We start from the raw sequence: 20,164 nt of genomic DNA, 5'->3' as shown, positions 1-20,164 counted from the left end.
GGTGTTCAGGTCCAATAAATTCAAAACTTCGAAATATCAAGGGAGTATTTTAGGTACTGCTCCAAGGGCTCCAATCACAATTAGTACAACAGCAGATTTCTTTTACCGCTATTGTTATCATCATCATCATCACTATTATTATTATTATTATTCGTAGTACTATTAGTTTTATTTCTATTGTTATATTATTATATAATAATATTATTACAATTATATAATAATTCATACATTAATAATTCATACATTAATTAATAATATATAATAGTATTATGATAATTATTGCATCATTTTTATTATTGTTGTTAATACTATTATCATTATTATTATATTTTGCATTTCTCTGGTTCTCTTTTTGAGAGTTCGTTTTCTTTAATGGCAATGGCATTGGGGGTGGAGGCTGGTAGAGTTCTGCAGGCTGGCATATCTTTCCATCAACCTGAAGTCTAAAGTCCACTGGGAAGACTTGCTCTCATGAGCTTTCCCTTGCCTTTTAGCAGAACTTGCAGGGAAAAAACACAGATTTTTTTTTTCTGCAAGGTCCTAGATTGCTAGATTTGTAAGGTTGCATCTAGAGGCCTTCCGCGGGATCTGTTTTAATAGAAGGAGGGAGCCTGGAGGACCTGCAGCTTCTGCCCATCTGTATAACTTTCCACTAACTACAGATGCAGTTCTGTGACTTTTTAAGTGGCTCGTATGGAAGTCTTGCAACGTCACCTTCTGCCTGTCTGAGATTTAATGCACTCAGATTTATCGTTCATCGCTCTATATTGCAATGGGTCCTACAAAAGCGATACCTCTGCATTTTTTGGTTTCCCCTCCATTAGATATACTAGGAAGGCCTTTGGTGTTCTATTCTTGGTATCTTGGTCTTCTATCCACAGGCTTACTTGGAACCAACTCCATACACACTTACTCTGATCCTAAGACATTCCAGCAAGAGGAGGGATCCCCATATGTCCCATAAACTTCTTCAGTACCTCAAGTCTAATAATGACAACTCAGCTGATAATAAATGCAATTGAAGAAAACAGCTTGGGAAAACATTTGAATAATATTTTGCGGACACGTCTTTCCCCCTTTGAAACAAGTCCTTATTTGGACGCAAAAAAAAAAAAAGAGGGAAAATATTCCAATACCTACCAACACTGATTTTTAGAATAAGGTTATTTTTTTATTTTTAAAAAATTATAAAGACTTCTTTCTTTAAAAATATGTTAAGATAAAGCAACAGCTAAAATGATCACAGAAGGTAAAGTGGAAGAATCCAGATTCATGAGAGAAGTGTATGAATTCTGTTTCTTTTCCTCTCTTCTCCACCTCCCTTCTTCCAAGTCTTCCAATCAAGCGTGCTCATCCTCCGCATCAGAGTCTTTATCCAACCTTCTGTTCTCCAAAGGTTAATGCTTTGAAGCTTCAAGTGTAATGGGAAAAGAAGTAAACACTGTCTTGTGAGTAACTAAGATAAGACTTTACAACCTCAAAGAGCAACAGATTGTCAGTTACTGCAACTAGATAAGGAATTAAGGACAGAAATACAGGTAGTCCTTGCTTACCAACCACAATTGGGACCTAATTTAAGTTGCTAAACAATGTGGTCATTAAGTGAATCCAGACCCAATTTTATGACCATTTCTGTGGCAGTTGTTAAGCGAATCATGCAGTTCCCTATTGATTTTGCTTATCAGAAGCCAGCTGGGAAGGTCAAAAATGATCATGTGACAGGAGGATGCTACAGCTGTTGTAAATGCATGTTGGTTGCCAAGTGCCTGAACTGTGATCACATGACTGCGGGGATGCTGTGATGGTCGTAAGTGTGAGAAACTGTCGTAAGTCATTTTTTTCAGCACCGTTGTAACTCTGGATAGTCATTAAATAAACGGTCGTTAAGCAAGGACTACCTGTATTTGAAAAATGTTGTACCATGTTGTACCATCTCTAGTGCAGAGGCTAATCTTTTGAGTTCTACCCCTATTGTGGATATGAGGGAGGGCTGTAGTAAATGGCAGGTACAAATACAGATTTTGGTTTTCTTTTACATGCCTCTGCTCCAGCATTTTCACACGTCTGTATAATATTAGTTGACCACCCTTTTTTCCATACTGCAAAAAGCTTTCCTTTCTTATTTCACTGAATAAGGTACAAAGCGTTTTTTTTCCCCAGAAATGCAAATTGTGAGCAAATAGTTGCTGTGGGTGGAAGCTGAAGTAGGGAAGAATTGGAAATCTGACACACCACTTTTGCCCTTTGCTGTATTTGGTGCAGTTGTACAATGCATATTTCAAGGGAAATGCAGGAAAGGGACTACGTTGTCAGGGAAATGCATATTTTAGGGAGAAATTAAATTGCATATTTTAAGGGGAAATGCATGCAGTTTCACTGCAACTGTTCACTTTTTCCAGAAGAAAAATACAAAAAGTATATTTTAGAGGGAGATGGGATGGAATGGATTGATGACTGAAGGCATATCAAGCATATCAACTAGATGTATGAACAAGCACTACTCACGAAGTACATGCAGCATAATAGCTGGGGAACGTGAGCTGCCCATGCTGTTTTTGGCTTCGCAGTGATAGACGCCTGAATGGTCCAGACTCATTGTCAAGATGGTCAGCACCTCGCCTGTGAAATCCAGCAGTTCCTCATTTTTGTACCATTTGAAAGTCAGATCCCTGGGTTTTGCTATTTCCACTTCACATTTCAGATTAACAGATGCAAATTCATGGATCCGCCCTTCTGGCCTCTGCAGAATTTTCATCTTCTTGGGAGCAGCTGGAAGGAGAGAGAATAAAGGGGACAATTCATGTGGACTTGCCCCTTCCATAACCTTGTCTAGTACTAAGCACAAGAGAACAGCAGCATCTTATAACCCTTGTTAGTTCCACTGCAGGAAAGTCTGATTGCACAAAATAGGAATTCACTTTTTACTCCAAAGACTTGTTGCATTTAAGATTCCTATCCAAGCTTTTCTACCCTCCATCCTTATCATGACCTGTTTTTTATGAGAAGTTTATTAGATTTCAGACAAAGATACAAAAAAAAGAAAAAAACTACAAAGAAAAAAACCTAAAAAGATGTGAAAACACAGAAAAAAAATTACAGAAAAAGGTGACTTCCGACTTTTAACAGCAAGAATATTCAACAATTTTCCATAATCAATCCCTTACTCTATATCAAAACCAAAGTCACATTATTTCTATAAATCATATCATTAGCATGTTATAAAAATCACTAAATATAATTGCTCCCTCCCCTTATATTAAAAGAAAAAAGATTATATATACAGTATATATAAACCTCCTAATCAACTTTCCCCCCAAAGATAACAATTATTTGATTATTTCCTTCCTACTACTATTCTATACATTCCTGTCTCCTATAATAAAGATCAAACTAAAAAACATATAAATTGTCTACCATTATACTTAGTAATACAGCGATTTTAACAATCTTAATCATGTCAAACCCAAAACCAAACATCATTCTTTTTTTTTGTTATTATACCTTAATAATCTTAATCCAAATTGTGAAAAGTAAATTAAGTCAGCTAAACCCTTAAAGCAATCCAGATAAATATTCTTAAACCCTTATCCCACTTCAAAATAAACCAAATCATTTACATATCTCCACATTACAGACAAAGCTCTTTTCTTAAAGAAATCAGACAGCCCAGCTGCCCCCCTCAAAAACTCCAAGTTCTCTTCAAAAGAACTCCCATACATTTTAACCCCTTCTTTTCCAAGGCACTCCATCAGAAGGTCCATTTTACTTATAGCTTGCAATTTGATCTGTCCCTTTAATTTCTTCCACTCCACTATCCAATCTTCCTCCAGTATCTCAGCAGAAGTTGAAGAGACATTCCTGGCTCTGTTAAATTCCTCAATTTCATCTACAACATCCCCAACCAAATGGAACACTTTAAAGCTCATATTTTCCACAATATCCTGGATGCCTTGCATTAAAAGTCAGCAAGAATCAGAAAGAAGTTAATTACAGTCTCAATGGAAGTCAGAGAAAATTTGCCTGAATTCCTCCATGTCTCATGCAATAGATTATGGCACCTCCTAGAAGCTTAATCAGCAAAAGTCGAAGATATGAAAAAGATCAAAAGTTGTTTACATGAAGCAAGAGTGAATAGCAGACTGTTCTCAAGGGAAAGTGAACAGGAAGCTGAAAATTCAAATCAGCCGATCCAACATATAGGATAATGGTAATCTCTTCAAATCCAGTACAAAAATAATAGCAGGGAGACAATTATTTACTCTCAATCCTCCTTAATATTTGGATGGGAAACAAGCCAAAACTTAAAAAGAATTTTTTAAAAAAATTAACCCCCAAAATAATGGTAAGCACCAAGAGAGCCCGCTTCTCCTTGCTATAGAAAGCCTCTCTTAAGGAAGACACTCCAGGGCTTCAGGATAAACCTTCCTGAGCCCAAAAAAACCTGCCACGTTGTCAGCTGTTCAGTCCGTCACGTCCCCACCAGAAGTCCCATCCTTATCATGATCTTATGTCACAGATGCTGTTTATTGCTATAACAGGGACAAGCAACTGGTGAATCATAGATGTTCCTAGTTCCATTTTGGTAGCACTTGGTGTCCCCCCAGAAATCAGAACACTAAAGTTTAGCAGCCAAACATTGATTTTGGGGGCATCATTTTCTATTGCTTTATACAAGATACAACTTGAAGTTTATATTTTATGCCTATTTTATTTTACTTAGGAAATGTATATACCTCCTCAGCCAATTCAATTGGATTCTAGTCAATTTGCACATTGTTGTTGTTGTTGTTGTTACATAATACAGTAAAATTAAATCTTACATCAATGACCTTTAAAATACCCCTGGACAATCCACAAGAGTGGGGGCCTTCCTTTCTGTTCCATAGGAGGCTGTTTCCCTAGAAGGGAATCCCTATAGAGAACACCGTCCTTCAGGCCACCTCCCATCACAACTCCTGGTAGTTAGAGACCCTAAGCCATCATTCTCTGACTGAGTTAGGTGGGCAGATTTTGTAAATGCCCTCCCCACAAAAACCCCACATCTTCTGGGGAGCATAATCATATGTCCTTTCTTTGGTGATTCAAGGCTTCAGACCTATAAGTTAATTAGTGTTACTCACAGAAGACCTCCAGTGGGACTACTGGAGATGAAGTGCAGCCAATCCTGTTGCATACTTCACATTCATAAGAGGTGTTGTATGATCCAAGTGTTGCAGGGAAGGTCAATATATTTGAACCACTGTATTTAGATTCAATCATAGAGGGATCTGACCTAAACCAGTTGTACCAATTATCATTGGGCTTACTACTGACAAAAGAGCAGTTCATTACAATAGTATCTCCTTCCTTTATGGGCAGATCATTTAAAATAGCAAGCTGGACGTCCTTGGGAGCATCTGGAAAAACAAATCAATATATTTCTTTGTGGAGGAAATAGATAGGAGTAATACTATAATGAATGTTCACACATAGAACAATATGCATTGCCTGGCTAAAGTCGACTAGCTGAAACAATTCCTGCCTAAGAAATATGAACTTTAAGATATACGGATTTCAACTCCCAGAATTTCCCAGCATAATGGCTGGAGAATTTTTGAAGTCCTCATATCTTAAAGTTGCTGAGACTGAGAAACGCTGGCCTAATCCCTCCCTTTACTCCACATTGCCTGTAGCAACTATGACCAACATCCATCAAAAGAAGAATGGCCCAGTGCCGAGACACATAAGGTGATATTACGGGAAAAGAGAAATATAGAAAATGGGGTATTTTAACCGATCTCACTCCCCGTGCTATTTCCCATGTTTTGAAGGAACTAAATTGCAACAGAACATTCAGCATAGTACACATGTGGACCCCTTTTTTATATACACAGAGATGTCAATACCACTGAGCTTCACAAGATTTATTCCAGGAGCTTCTTAAAATTCCATCTTTCATGTAAGCTCATTAAAGCCCTAGCAGATAGTAGTGCCTAGCTGGCCTTAGCAGATCTTGGAAAAGTAAGCCGTGTCATGCCAGGTTAGAAGTTTGATGGGAGACCACTTTGAAATGCCAGGATTGTACACTAGACTGAGAACTCAAAACAAGCATACTGAAAGAAAGAGTAACCAAGCATTTTCATAAGGCTGCCAAGAAAATGACATGAATCTGTCCGTTAAGTCAACTGGAGTCAACTCAACTTAAAAGAGGCTTTACTACTTTCCTAAATTCATTAAAGCCATGGAACTTTACTCATCTTGGGTAGAACTTTCTCAATCCCCCAAATCAGTCAGTTACGTAGTTCAAAACTGTAGTCTTCACAGTTATACCAGTTGTCCCCTCTTCACGCTGTAAGGCATATGATTTCATCAGTTTCAGAACTAACTATGCTATGTTTGGAATCTTCTGCTCATTCTGCTGAGTGGCTTCCTAAGCTGCTAGTCCCAAACCCTGTCCTGAAGGCACCATTATTCAAAAGGGCAATTTCCTTCCCCGCTGCACACTTACATGTCACATCCAACTTCACAGAGCTTTGAGATAACACTTCTGTCCCCGACCGCAACACACAGCTCAGCATTTTCCCATTGTCCTCCCCTGTTGGTTCAAAACTCAGCACAGTCTGAATCACTCCATTTCCAACTGTCCTTCTTTGTGGTGGGAAATGCCCCTCTCCTAAACCACTGAAGGTCAAGCTGACTGTCTTATGAGAACAATGGTAAGGCACTGAACATATCACTTGGGTTGTCTTCTTCTCCTGGATGTTCACAGGAATAGTTTCCAGGGTGGGCTCTGGAGGTGACTCTGCAAATGAGAAAGTAAAATTGGTAGCACACTTTTAGGCCAAGCACAGAAGATGCTGAAATCTGAAGAAGAGAAGATAAAGGGGGAGGGTATAAGACTCCTCTCCAAGTAATGGAAAATATTATTAACCAGGAGAAAGTCATGAGTTGTATTGTCTCAATTATTCCAGTCTGCCAAACATAGAATAATAGGATTAGGTCCCAAATTAGGAAAAACGTCTTAACAGTAAAAGCTATTCAACAATGGTACCTATTGCTAAATGGCATGGTGGATGCTCCTTCCCTGCATCTGAGCAATAACCTGTTGGGGAAGTTCTATGGAGCAGGAGATTGGATTCTGTGCAGGCCCACAACTAGAGTCTGTGTCACCCGGGGCAAACGTGGATTCCATGCCCATTTTGGCACCCTCCCCCCAGCTCATTTTGGCGCCCCCCCCAGCATGGCACCCAGGGCCCATACCCTGCTTGCCCCCCCCCCCCAGTTTCTGATTCTGTGGTCTAAATCTTAAACTTGTAGGGTTGAAAGGGACCACAGGGGTCATCTGGTCCAACCCTCCACAATGTACAGGGAAATCAGTTAAACCATCCATGGGAGGTGTCTGCCCAGCCTCTTCCTAAAGAGCAATGCTCCTTCATTTATGGGGTTTGCTCAACATCCTTAACCCAGGCCTCTTAAAGACTTGGTGGTTCTATTTATACATGCTAAAATTTTGTTCCTGTAGCTTAACCAGTAGGGTGAACACATTTGTGTTAGCTTGTGGTACAGTAAAGGCTGGAATGCCATGACCTTGTTCTCTCTGATAGTAAAAGTTCTTTTAATTGTTGGCTATATTGACTATTGTTCCTGGGGTTGTATGTAGGTTGTATAGTATTATTGATTTGTTTTCTTTTTATTGTATTGTTTTTAACCCAATTTATGGGGGTTGGGATGTGTGTCGCACAGAGTTGTTAATGACTGAGCAGCCTATAAACCCAGTAAAATCAATAAAAATATATAGATTGTACAAACCCAGAAAATGAATTAATTCAGCAACCAATTTACATGTGCTGACCAAACCCAGCTGATTATTTTACTTGCTACAGAGTTAGTGAATTAATCCTTTTTCTGGCTTTGGGCATTAGACTGACTCATAAACAGACAAAATTACCTGGGTTTCCACCATATGCTAAGCCATAAAACACCTAACCTGGTTTAAGCATGTTTTTCCATGCTGCAGCACAAATTTTGTCAATGACCAAGCTGTTTGTGTGAATCCACCTATGATTCTGTAATAAATTGAAACCTGTTTTTTTATCCTTCTTGTGACCTGAAGCTTTGAAGATGATCCAAAATGCAGACAAAGAAGAGGGGAGAGATTTTTTTTAAGCCAATGAGGGATAGGAAGCCTGCTGGAAACCAAGCTGTATAAGGGCTCATGGAGCACACGTTGCCTAGCCTTAAACTTGCATTATTTGTAGACGGAAAGCTACCTATTTAATACTGCAGAGGCTTCTTGGGAAAACACGCACACAAACACACACACATAGAAAACAGAGCTTTCCCAATGGGTGAGACTCACACCTAACATTTCTTACCTGCAATATTCAGCGTGGCAGTGAGAAAGCGCTTGATTTGCCATGGGTATTTGTCAACTGAAACAGCCACCTTGACCTCATATGTGCCGCTGTCAAGTATTTGCACCCGACTGATCAGCAAGCTACAATCTCTGTTTGTTAAATTCCCAATGAACCATGTCCGGCTTGATAAAGCATCATCTGATATGGTTGTGATAGTTCCAGAGGTCTGAGAACTGTTGTACAACAGGACAGTTTTACCATCCCTCCAAGTATTGCTCCCCAAAGGCTTAAAATTCCACACTATGGCTGTGACATTGACTGCTCTAGAACTGAGCATTTCGTTGATGTGGCATGGAATCACCACGCAGGATTTTTCCCAGGCAACCAGAGAATTAGGAACTATGCTTAGTGGATTTTCATCACAGTGGAAACCTGAAATAAGGAAATCATTATTTATGATTTACAAGTATTTATGTACTCCATCTGAAGGTTCTTATGTTGTACATTAGGAATAGGCAACTGCTGAAAATGTAAGGTGTCCTAATTTTTTGAAAAATTGAAATTTCAGCATCCTTGATCAAAATTCATGAGATCTTAGGTAAGAATGCTGACATTTTTCAGGAAATGTAATCAAGGTTGTGCCAGTAAAATTATTCTATTTTATTTAACATGGGAGCCCACAGATGCTATTTAGGGTCTCATGGTGCTGCATCGCAGAAGGAAGGTATAATGGTACGTGGGAATGACCTTAAGGGACAGGAGGAAGAGACGCAGCCTGGAGAACCGTCATGCAAAAGATGTCTCAGCCCACAGTAGGAGGGAGGGCGTGGGAAGCATTTCAGAAGGGACCCTCCCTAGTTTTCTGGAGAGTAAAAGGAGAGGAGGGGAGAAATACTTTCCGTCTTGCAAAATTCTGTCAATGTAACCTTACAATAAATATACTCATAGTTGTGCTTCTTGTCTGGGAAGGAAGGAAGGAAGGAAGGAAGGAAGGAAGGAAGGAAGGAAGGAAGGAAGGAAGGAAGGAAGGAAGGAAGGAAGGAAGGAAGGAAGTAAGTCATACTATTGATTCTGCTTGGCCAAGAAAGCTAAGGCCCTCCACTCTTGAAATGCATGGATAAATGTCTCAGGACTTCATGTCACGTGTGAAAGGTGTTCAGAACAAAAAGCCAACAATCCCAAATATTTTCACATCCTAGGATGAACTTTCTGCTAAGAGGCTATCCCATACAAATTCTTTTCTCTTTGTTGTTGTTGTTGTTTTCTCTCTCTCTTTCGTATTCTACAGTATATACTTTTTAAGGCCGCAACCCTGCACTTATAGTATGTACAGGAAGGACAAAGCAAAATCCTATGTTTCCTGTGAGTTGGGATGAAAGTGGAATAAGATAACATGGCCAGAGCAGATATGGACCAAGAACTGCTCGTAGATCGGGATTCTATTGAAAGAAGCCATCAGTTTATTCCAACCCATGTATCCCATGGAGAAAATCTATCTATGTGGTCACTAGGAGTCAAAAACACTTCCATGGCACATATTCAATCAACATATCCCAAACCTAGAAGATACATATTTCTCATGCCAGACACAGTCCAATGGTGTTCTGTACACATTGCTTCTGATATGGCCAACTTCAGTATTTTCTCACTGTAGGGAGTGCTACAACGCACTGGTTCTGAAGTCTGTCTTTGTGTGGCTTTCACTGCCTATGAAAGTCACAGACTGAAAAGGTTTTCCAAATCATGACATGTATATATCTGAATATACAAGCATTCACTTCTATTCCTTCAGCAAAGGATCGTTACCTTGTCATGGTGCTGGAGCTTGAGCACCTCAATGATGCCATGAGCTAAACCGTGAAGGGCCACCCAAGACGGGAAGGTCATGACAGAGAGGTCAGACTAAATGCGATCCCTGGGGAAGGTAATGGCAACCCACCCCAGTATTCTTGCCGCGAAAACTAAATGGATCAGTACAACCAGAGATATGTCGGTATACCATCGGAAGGTGAGACCCCCAGGTTGGAAGATGGTCAAAATGCTACTGGGGAGGAACAGAGGATGAGCTCAACTAGCCCCAGACGTGATGACGCAGCTAGCTCAAAGCCGAAAGGACGGCTAGCGGCCGACGGTGCTGGTGGTGAACGGCGAATCCGATGTTCTAAGGATCAACACACCATCGGAACCTGGAATGTAAGATCTATGAGCCAGGGCAAATTGGATGTGGTTATTGGTGAGATGTCAAGATTAAAGATAGACATTCTGGGCGTCAGTGAACTGAAATGGACTGGAATGGGCCACTTCACATCAAATGACCACCAGATCTACTACTGCGGACAAGAGGACCACAGAAGAAATGGAGTAGCCTTCATAATTAATAGTAAAGTGGCTAAAGCAGTGCTTGGATACAACCCAAAAAACGACAGAATGATCTCAATTCGAATTCAGGGCAAGCCATCTAACATCACAGTGATCCAAATATACGCCCCAACCACAAATGCTGAAGAAGCTGAAGTAGAGCAGTTCTATGAGGATCTGCAGCACCTACTGGACAACACGCCTAAAAGAGATGTTATTTTCATCACAGGAGACTGGAATGCTAAGGTGGGCAGTCAAATGACACCTCGAATTACAGGTAAGTATGGCCTGGGAGAACAAAACGAAGCAGGACACAGGCTGATAGAATTTTGCCAAGACAATTCACTCTGCATAACAAACACTCTCTTCCAACAACCTAAGAGACGGCTTTATACATGGACTTCACCAGATGGACAACACCGAAATCAGATTGATTACATCCTTTGCAGCCAAAGGTGGCGGACATCTGTACAGTCGGTAAAAACAAGGCCTGGAGCTGACTGTAGTTCAGATCACGAACTTCTTCTTGCACAATTTAGGATCAGACTAAAGAGATTAGGGAAGACCCACAGATCAGCTAGATATGAGCTCACTAATATTCCTAAGGAATATGCAGTGGAGGTGAAGAATCGATTTAAGGGACTGGACTTAGTAGATAGGGTCCCGGAAGAACTCTGGACAGAAGTTGGCAGCATTGTTCAGGAGGCGGCAACAAAATACATCCCAAAGAAAGAGAAAACCAAGAAGGCAAAATGGCTGTCTGCTGAGACACTAGAAGTAGCCCAAGAAAGAAGGAAAGCAAAAGGCAACAGTGATAGGGGGAGATATGCCCAATTAAATGCAAAATTCCAGAGGTTAGCCAGAAGAGATAAGGAATTATTTTTAAACAAGCAATGCGCGGAAGTGGAAGAAGACAATAGAATAGGAAGGACAAGAGACCTCTTCCAGAAAATTAGAAACATTGGAGGTAAATTCCAGGCAAAAATGGGTATGATCAAAAACAAAGATGGCAAGGACCTAACAGAAGAAGAAGAGATCAAGAAAAGGTGGCAAGAATATACAGAAAACCTGTATAGGAAGGATAACAATATCGGGGATAGCTTTGACAGTGTGGTCGGTGAGCTAGAGCCAGACATCCTGAAGAGTGAGGTTGAGTGGGCCTTAAGAAGCATTGCTAATAACAAGGCAACAGGAGACGACGGCATCCCAGCTGAACTGTTCAAAATCTTGCAAGATGATGCTGTCAAGGTAATGCATGCTATATGCCAGCAAATTTGGAAAACACAAGAATGGCCATCAGACTGGAAAAAATCAACTTATATCCCCATACCAAAAAAGGGAAACACGAAAGAATGTTCAAACTATCGAACAGTGGCACTCATTTCACATGCCAGTAAGGTAATGCTCAAGATCCTGCAAGGTAGACTTCAGCAGTTCATGGAGCGAGAATTGCCAGATGTACAAGCTGGGTTTAGAAAAGGCAGAGGAACTAGAGACCAAATTGCCAATATCCGCTGGATAATGGAAAAAGCCAGGGAGTTTCAGAAAAACATCTATTTCTGTTTTATTGACTATTCTAAAGCCTTTGACTGTGTGGACCATAACAAATTGTGGCAAGTTCTTAGTGGTATGGGGATACCAAGTCATCTTGTATGCCTCCTGAAGAATCTGTATAACGACCAAGTAGCAACAGTAAGAACAGACCACGGAACAACAGACTGGTTTAAGATTGGGAAAGGAGTACGGCAGGGCTGTATACTCTCACCCTACCTATTCAACTTGTATGCAGAACACATCATGCGACGTGCTGGGCTTGAGGAATCCAAGGCTGGAGTTAAAATCTCTGGAAGAAACATTAACAATCTCAGATATGCAGATGATACCACTTTGATGGCTGAAAGTGAAGAGGAACTGAGGAGCCTTATGATGAAGGTGAAAGAAGAAAGTGCAAAAGCTGGTTTGCAGCTAAACCTCAAAAAAACCAAGATTATGGCAACCAGCTTGATTGATAACTGGCAAATAGAGGGAGAAAATGTAGAAGCAGTGAAAGACTTTGTATTCCTAGGTGCAAAGATTACTGCAGATGCTGACTGCAGTCAGGAAATCAGAAGACGCTTAATCCTTAGAAGAAGAGCAATGACAAATCTCGATAAAATAGTTAAGAGCAGAGACATCACACTGACAACAAAGGCCCGCATAGTTAAAGCAATGGTGTTCCCTGTAGTAACATATGGCTGTGAGAGCTGGACCATAAGGAAGGCTGAGCGAAGGAAGATCGATGCTTTTGAACTGTGGTGTTGGAGGAAAATTCTGAGAGTGCCTTGGACTGCAAGAAGATCCAACCAGTCCATCCTCCAGGAAATCAAGCCAGACTGCTCACTTGAGGGAATGATATTAAAGGCAAAACTGAAATACTTTGGCCACATCATGAGAAGACAGGACACCCTGGAGAAGATGCTGATGCTAGGGAGAGTGGAAGGCAAAAGGAAGAGGGGCCGACCAAGGGCAAGATGGATGGATGATATTCTAGAGGTGACGGACTCGTCCCTGGGGGAGCTGGGGGTGTTGACGACCGACAGGAAGCTCTGGCGTGGGCTGGTCCATGAAGTCACGAAGAGTCGGAAGCGACTAAACGAATAAACAACAACACTTCTATTCACCAGCTGCCAATTTTTAATCAACAAGTTATGATTCCTACCTTATCAGCCAAGAGAGGGAAACTTTACCTCCAACTCCTAAAGCTACACAAACTTCCATCTCTGGTGGTTAGTAACAGGAACCAGGTTTTATCATAAATCCATTGCCACACTCTCCATGCTTTTACTCACAGATAATATGAAGTGTAATTGTTGGAGAAGGTGTCCTGCCCACAATGTTACTGGCTTCACACCAGTAGCTGCCAGATTGTGCTGGATCTATGTTTATGAGGTCCAAGTATGAATGTGGAGAATCCAATAAAATCTTTTCCCCATCTTTATACCAAGTGTAAGTGAAATTCACAGGGTTTGCTTCACCCACTTCACAGTGTAACACAACAGTACTGCCTTCATCTATCTGTCCTCCTGGATTTTTGCAAATGTTGACCTCCCTGGGAGCAACTGCAAGAAGATAAAACAAAGACATAAGATTGGCATCACCAATTGCAGAGACATTTGCCTTCACCTGGGTTTCACCTGCTGTAACCAGGGATACGTTGGAGCTGGTTTGTACCGGCTTATGAGAACCAACTGTTAAATTTTCTGAATTTTGCAAGCCAGTGGAGAGCAGAGCTGAGCCATGACACCTAGTGTGCTGATGAGCTGTTAGCAACATGGTGCAGTGGTGGCAATGAAGCTGGCAAAGCTGGTTGTTAAATATTTACCAGCGCATCACTGGTTGTAAATGACAATTTCTGTAGCTAAGAAGTTTCCACCTAGATCTGTACAACGCCTCTGTGAGGTGACCCTTCCCGGCATCTCCATAAAACATCAAAGCAGGATGCCAATCAAGAAAGCTGTAAATGGGCTTCTTGGTGTGGGAAAGATGTCAGTTTATAAAATATCACAAGCGTAGAACATCTGTACATTCTTCCTTTGTCAGGAAAAAAAGTAGCCACCTTCCTGTGTCAATCAAGAGGATCAAGAAAGCTCCATTTTAAACTTAGAGGTAGACTGAGTTCTAAAGTAAATCTATCTAGTTGCCAAGATTTCAATAACCTAATCCCTGTTCACTTTCAATAAATCTGCAAAGAAGGCTCTGCAGGAATTTTGCTGCTTGGTAGTAAACAGCTGTTAAGGAAAGACAAAACCTTGGCATAACTGAGCTGTGTCAAAGCTGCTGCTGTGACAGCTTTGATAGTCTTCGGTGCAGATACCTCCAGTGAAACAAGGAAATCCACTTCAACACTTGGGCTGGAGGCCTAAAGGCAGAGCATCTTGCTTTTTTGACCCAAAGCACCACCATTTTTATTTTAAATCTCACTTGAGAAAGTTCTGTCTAGTGGTACCAGTTCCATGCATTTGTGAAACCATTGTCAAGTGTTGAACATCTTCAGTGTACCAATCAGCCATATACTTTCAGGTAAAGCAAAGGATTTGCCTATGGTTGTTTGTTTGTTACACCTTTAGATGTTCCAGTAACTGGAATCTTTGGGTGCAAAAATCAGTACAAGCATATTAGAACAATGATACAGTAGTACAAAAAGCTAAGAGGAAGAGAAAAACATATACAGTAGGTGTGATAAAAATCGAAAGAAACAATAAGAATGGCATAAAAATGACAAAAATAAAAAGGTAGCAATAAGACTGTGACATTCTAAGAAGACTAAGATTGTGGTTGAAATACCTGGCAAGATAAAACAGTCTTCACCTGGTTCTGAAAGGAGCACAATGCAAGTCAGTCAGTTTGGTCTAGTGGTTAAGGCACCAGGCTAGAAACCAGGAGACCATGAGTTCTAGTCCTGCCTTATGAATGAAGCCAGCTGGGTGACCTTGGGCCCGTCACTCTCTCTCAGCCCTAGGATGAAGGTAATGGCAAGCCATTTCTGAAATCTTGTCAAGAAAAATCCAGGGACTAGTCCAGGCAGTCACCAGGAGTCAACAATGACTCAAAGGTACATGCACACACAGCATAGGTTACAGGTGAATCTCTCCAAGGAGGACAACAGACCTTCATTGTTTGACCCACATTATGTTGCGATTTTCTGCTCTCTGAACAGATTGAGGAAAAGCCCGCTGCCCTTGGGTGCCACTTAACCCACCCTGATTTGGGGGCTCCTACAATCTCCCCCTTATAGCCTCTTCCTCTCCCCGTGAACATGCTGTATTCACCAGTAATTGATGTTTCAGGGCTTTCAGCTAATTAATTAATTGTCCATACTCACAGGACACATCCACCGTGACCAGTGGAGATGAAGTGCAGCCATAAATATTGCATGCTTCACATTTGTAAGATGTCACTGGTCCAATACTTGCAGGGAAGGTCAACAGCTTTGAACTGCTGTATCTATAATGAGCTGTATGGGAATCAATCTTCCACCAGTTGTACCAACTGGTTCTAGACATACTACGACCCACAGAGCAGTTCAAAGTGACAATATCTCCTTCCTTTATGGGCAGATCACTTTCAACAAAAATCTGGACATCATTGGGACAATCTGAAAAAATAACCAACAGGACAGTGTGGGAGGTTTTGTGTAGAAAATAAAACTGTGATAATATTTCATAAATATCCCTATTCCCAAAAATCATGCACTAAGCCTCACTCAGTAGTTGTCTTTTTAATGTCCCAGAACAAGACAATGGCAAATGGTGTCTCAGCTGCTGTAAAAACAAAACCTGCATGGTCATGTCCTTGACCAGGAGTCAAGCTTGGTGAGATGGGACTTTAATTTTGTACCCTTCTCAGAGAAACCCACCCAAAGTTGCTCACTTCTTCCCAACTATGCACTCACTTTTCATATCTAGCTCCAGATCACTGGCTGTTTTCTGTGAGTTGTCCTTGTTGCTCAGTTGGCAGGTAAGTGGCTTCTTCCTAAGTCTCCCAGTTGGTTGAATGGTTACCATCTTCTGCAGTACTCCATCTTTTATCATTGTGGTTTCTGCAGTCAAATGCTTCTCTAGGCCTCTGAAATTCATTGTTATTGGATCTTCTGGGCAATGGGAAGGCACAGAACAGACCACTTGTAGTGCCCACCTTTCTTGGCATTTCAAGATTTCCAATTTGGGTTTTGGAAACGAATCTATATCCAGAAAATAAGAGGGATAACAATGGGAAGAAAAGCTGGCCTGATAAATAAGAATTCTAATATAGGACACAACACACTAAATAGCATGTTTATTATTATTATTATTATTATTATTATTATTATTATTATTATTGTACGGCATAGCAGTTTGGTGTTCATGCTGCTTTTTCTTGCTGGGAAATCCTTGTGAGGTCCAGCAGCCAGATGTGCAGACTATTTAGCTGTGATGACTGGGAAGGCAATGTTTATTAATGCAACAGGATGATGTAATCAGGTTAAAAGGGTTGGAAAGATTCAAAGCCAACGCAACAAGGCATTTTAGGAATTGCTTAACTTAAAGTCAGTAAAGTGCTCCCAGGCAAGAAGAAATCCCTTGTACTTCAGCGACTTGCCTGTCCATAAGTCACATCTTTCTGCCAGTCTGCAGCAATACTTGGACCAATGCATTTCTGTTCTATGAGAAACCCTCTGTGCCCTTTCTCTGCTTGGTGATAGAAACTCAGCATCATGTCTGGATGGAAAACCCTCAACGGAAACCTTGCAGATAAGACTTCAAGATGGTGGAGATTGTATCCAAAGTAAGGAGCAATATCTATACAGATCAGAGAAGAAATCAAAAGCATTCTGCAGGGTTCTTACCAGAAACATTCAGTGTAGCTGAAGTATAAAGTATCTGTTGGTAAGCCTGGTTTTCCACGGATGCAGTCACTTTGACCCCATATGTACCATTGTCTTTCTTCTGGAGCTGAGTAATCATCAAGTTGCAATTTCCCTTGCTTAAATCCCCTACAAACCTCACCCGCCCCTGAAAGTCAGGACTTGGTAGGTTTGCCTCTTCATTTGGGATTCTGGAATTATTGTATAAAATGTTACCAACATAGTCAAATAAAGTCATATTCAAATTAGGCTGAAAATACCAAATCACAGAGGTGGCAACAATTTTCTTAGAATTAAGTCTTTCCTCAATCTGACATGGAATCAAGACACAGGATCCTGTCCAGGCCACCAAGGAATTGGGACTTATCTTCAGTGGGTTTTCTAAACACCAGAAACCTGCAATGGAGAAGCACAGGAGGATCATGGTCAGCTTTTCAATATTGACCCAGAAAACCAATATGTACTATATTCATCCAGGAAAGGCCTCAGTTAAATCCAGGTATTCAAAGATGCCTGAAAGATACAGTCATGGGGTCTTCATAAAGTTCAAAGGGAAGAACATTCTAGAATGCAAGTATTATGTAGAGAATAAGGAAGATGGCCCTGGCAGAAATAAACCAGGATCTGTTACCAGAGTGACAAAGGGGGAAAACATGTGTTAAATCCAACATAGGAAAGCATGTGCAAAAGAGACAGGCAGACACCACCCTAATTCACATGAGTATAGGTACAGGGGAAGGGGGAATAATACAGAGTCAGACTTGCAAGATTCTGTTATTATCGCCAGTGTTAATAAATGTAGTTTCAGCCTTCATATACAGTTGATTTCTTGGTTTGGTCTACATAATGGAGCTGACACACTATCACCATCCATTAGTAATGGGATAAATGGATCCAGGAAATACAGGAGCTTTTGACCCGGTCTGTAATAGCAAGAAGATCTTCAAGTATCCTAGTCTCAGGATGTGTAGAGCATTAATCCTGAGTAAACATATGAGAAAATACCATCTACCAAGTTGACTCCAAGGAAATTAAGCTCACTTTAACTCTAACCTATCAGCTTAAATTCTAGACCCTTTGTGTGACCACAGATCCAGGGAGCAATGGGGTGTGATGTACTCCAAACCATATTTATTGAGGGAAATCATACGTGTATTATGCTTGCCTTACCTTCAAAGAACAACAGCCAAAGAAAATGTCTCATTGTCAGATCATGCAGTTTCCAATTCTGGGAAAAGAAAAGCAGATGGTTGAGACCTGCCTTCATCATTCACAGTGAATACACCCATAGTTTGACTTTGTCCAACTCAGAAGCTTAGCTAAAAGGGGAACCCAGTTTAACAAACTGTGGACTGCTGCAGCAGCATTTCTGTCGGAACCTTCACAATATGGGACATTAAATAGGCTCATGTCTGCCGTAAGTCCAGAAAGGGAACTATATTAGTAACTGATCTACACAATGTATTAATAATATTTGAAATGAATGCTGTAAACTCAGCAACTCAGTAATGCCATTTCTACCCATCCAATACGGTCCGGCAGGATGGACATGCTCTGGGTCCCATCAACCAACAAATGTTGGCTGGTGGGGACCAGGAGGTGTGCCTTTTCAGCCATAGTGACTGCCCTCTGGAACATCCTCCCTCCAGAGATTAGGACGGCCCCCACCCTGTTGGCCTTTTGTAAGGCTTTGAAGACCTGGTTATGTGCCCGGGTCTGGGGCCCCAAGTGTTTGAAGAGCTCCATTTCCTGGTTATGTTAACATCTATGGATTGTAATATTTTTCTCGGCTGCTGTATGTATTTAATTTTTAGTATTGTGGTTGTAATTTGGTTTTAATTGATTTTATGATTGTTTGCCACCCAAAGTCACTTGTTTGCGATGGGTGGCCATACAAATTGAATAAAATTAAATTAAATTAAATTAATAAATAAATAAATGCAAATAAGAATTATGGGGGTTATCTGTATAATCTTAGTTGGGAAAGAGCATCCCTGGGTCCCTTTAATATCACGTTATTCCATGCAGCTAGTAGAATTAGAATAATTTCCACGCTAGTGTTTTATGATGTCTAGCATTACTCTGCCATTGTGGAAGTGATATAAATCCTATCTGGGTTGCTATTATTTTGGCACAGCAATGGCTGAATGACTCAAGAAAGCCCTGAAAAGGAAACAGGAATGACCTTAACTACTTAGTAAGCCCTACTTCATGATTTACAAATGATGACAGCTGAGTTCTGATGTTGCTCCAAGTTCCAAGCAAAGAAATCATATTACAACTTTGTGTGATTTATGAGCCTAACCAATGTTTCACATTGCAAGGAGGCAATCATCTATGAGCTAAACTGGAATACCTGCTCTACAAAAATCTCGGAAACTTGCCATTTGTCTCCACTCCCATTTTGTTATTATTAAGAGAAAGGGGGGAAAAAGTTGCATGTACATTGCATTGCCAATCAGAAGCTCTGTTGATTGTGGCCAATGATCAGGGATAATGAGAGTTGGAATCCAACATTTCAAGGTCTAGACCAGTGTTTCTCAACCTTGGCAACTTTAAGATGGGTGGACTTCAACTCCCAGAATTCCCCAGCCAGCATGGGAGTTGAAGTCCAGGTATCTTAAAGTTGCCAAGGTTGAGAAACACTGGTCTAGAGGCTTCCCACCTCCACTTGTCAAGGTAGAGGACACATATTTTAGAAAAGCTCCGCTGCAACACTGCATGAGAATTGGATCTGCTATAAAACACCCTGAATTATTTTATACAAATGAACTATTTTACAGTGTGGGAGGACAGTATTGAATGCCCTGATGCTACCTAACCCATGCCATTCAAAAGGTTAGTTAAAAGAAAATGCTGAGAACCATATCTACAGCTCAAGTTCACTTTGTCACTCCCAATCATAATATATCATTTTTATAATTCAGTGGGACACTGAATTATCTGGAGCAAAGCACAATAAAATGAAAGGAGAACTAACTTACCAGTAAAATAGAAATTCAGATCCCCTGTTCTTTTCTGGAAATGAAGATCTAGCAAATATGAGGCACATCAGAGGGAAGTTCTCTCTTGTGTTTACATCTGTGTG

General features: G+C 40.7%; 1 protein-coding gene across 1 annotated transcript; it reads right to left on the bottom strand.

Moving 5' to 3' along the window:
- Positions 1-1,135: 1,135 nt before the first annotated feature.
- LOC134503418 (B-cell receptor CD22-like) lies at positions 1,136-20,164 on the bottom strand. The gene is made up of 11 exons (XM_063312220.1): positions 20,061-20,164; positions 18,247-18,304; positions 17,059-17,472; positions 16,126-16,413; positions 15,556-15,828; positions 13,523-13,792; positions 8,355-8,768; positions 6,488-6,781; positions 5,121-5,396; positions 2,506-2,769; positions 1,136-1,411 (listed from the first exon to the last, which is right to left on the bottom strand). Exons 2-11 carry the CDS (start codon positions 18,278-18,280, stop codon positions 1,398-1,400), a joined length of 2,541 nt encoding a protein of 846 aa, XP_063168290.1. The 5' UTR covers positions 18,281-18,304; positions 20,061-20,164; the 3' UTR covers positions 1,136-1,397.

This window comes from Candoia aspera, chromosome 10, assembly GCF_035149785.1.
Source record: "Candoia aspera isolate rCanAsp1 chromosome 10, rCanAsp1.hap2, whole genome shotgun sequence".
NCBI lineage: Eukaryota > Metazoa > Chordata > Lepidosauria > Squamata > Boidae > Candoia > Candoia aspera.
The sequence above is the reverse complement of the archived record's forward strand: the minus strand, read 5'-3'. Positions and strand labels throughout refer to the sequence as shown.

Excerpts from the sequence above, each read along its gene's own strand:
- LOC134503418 (XM_063312220.1), bottom strand. The coding sequence starts at position 18,280 with ATGAGACATTTTCTTTGGCTGTTGTTCTTTGAAG. Across the intron at positions 8,769-13,522 it reads AATTACACTTCATATTATCT|GTTTCCACTGTGATGAAAAT; the intron begins GTGAGTAAAAGC and ends TCCTTATTTCAG. Across the intron at positions 5,397-6,487 it reads TGTGAAGTTGGATGTGACAT|ATGCTCCCAAGGACGTCCAG; the intron begins GTAAGTGTGCAG and ends TTGTTTTTCCAG.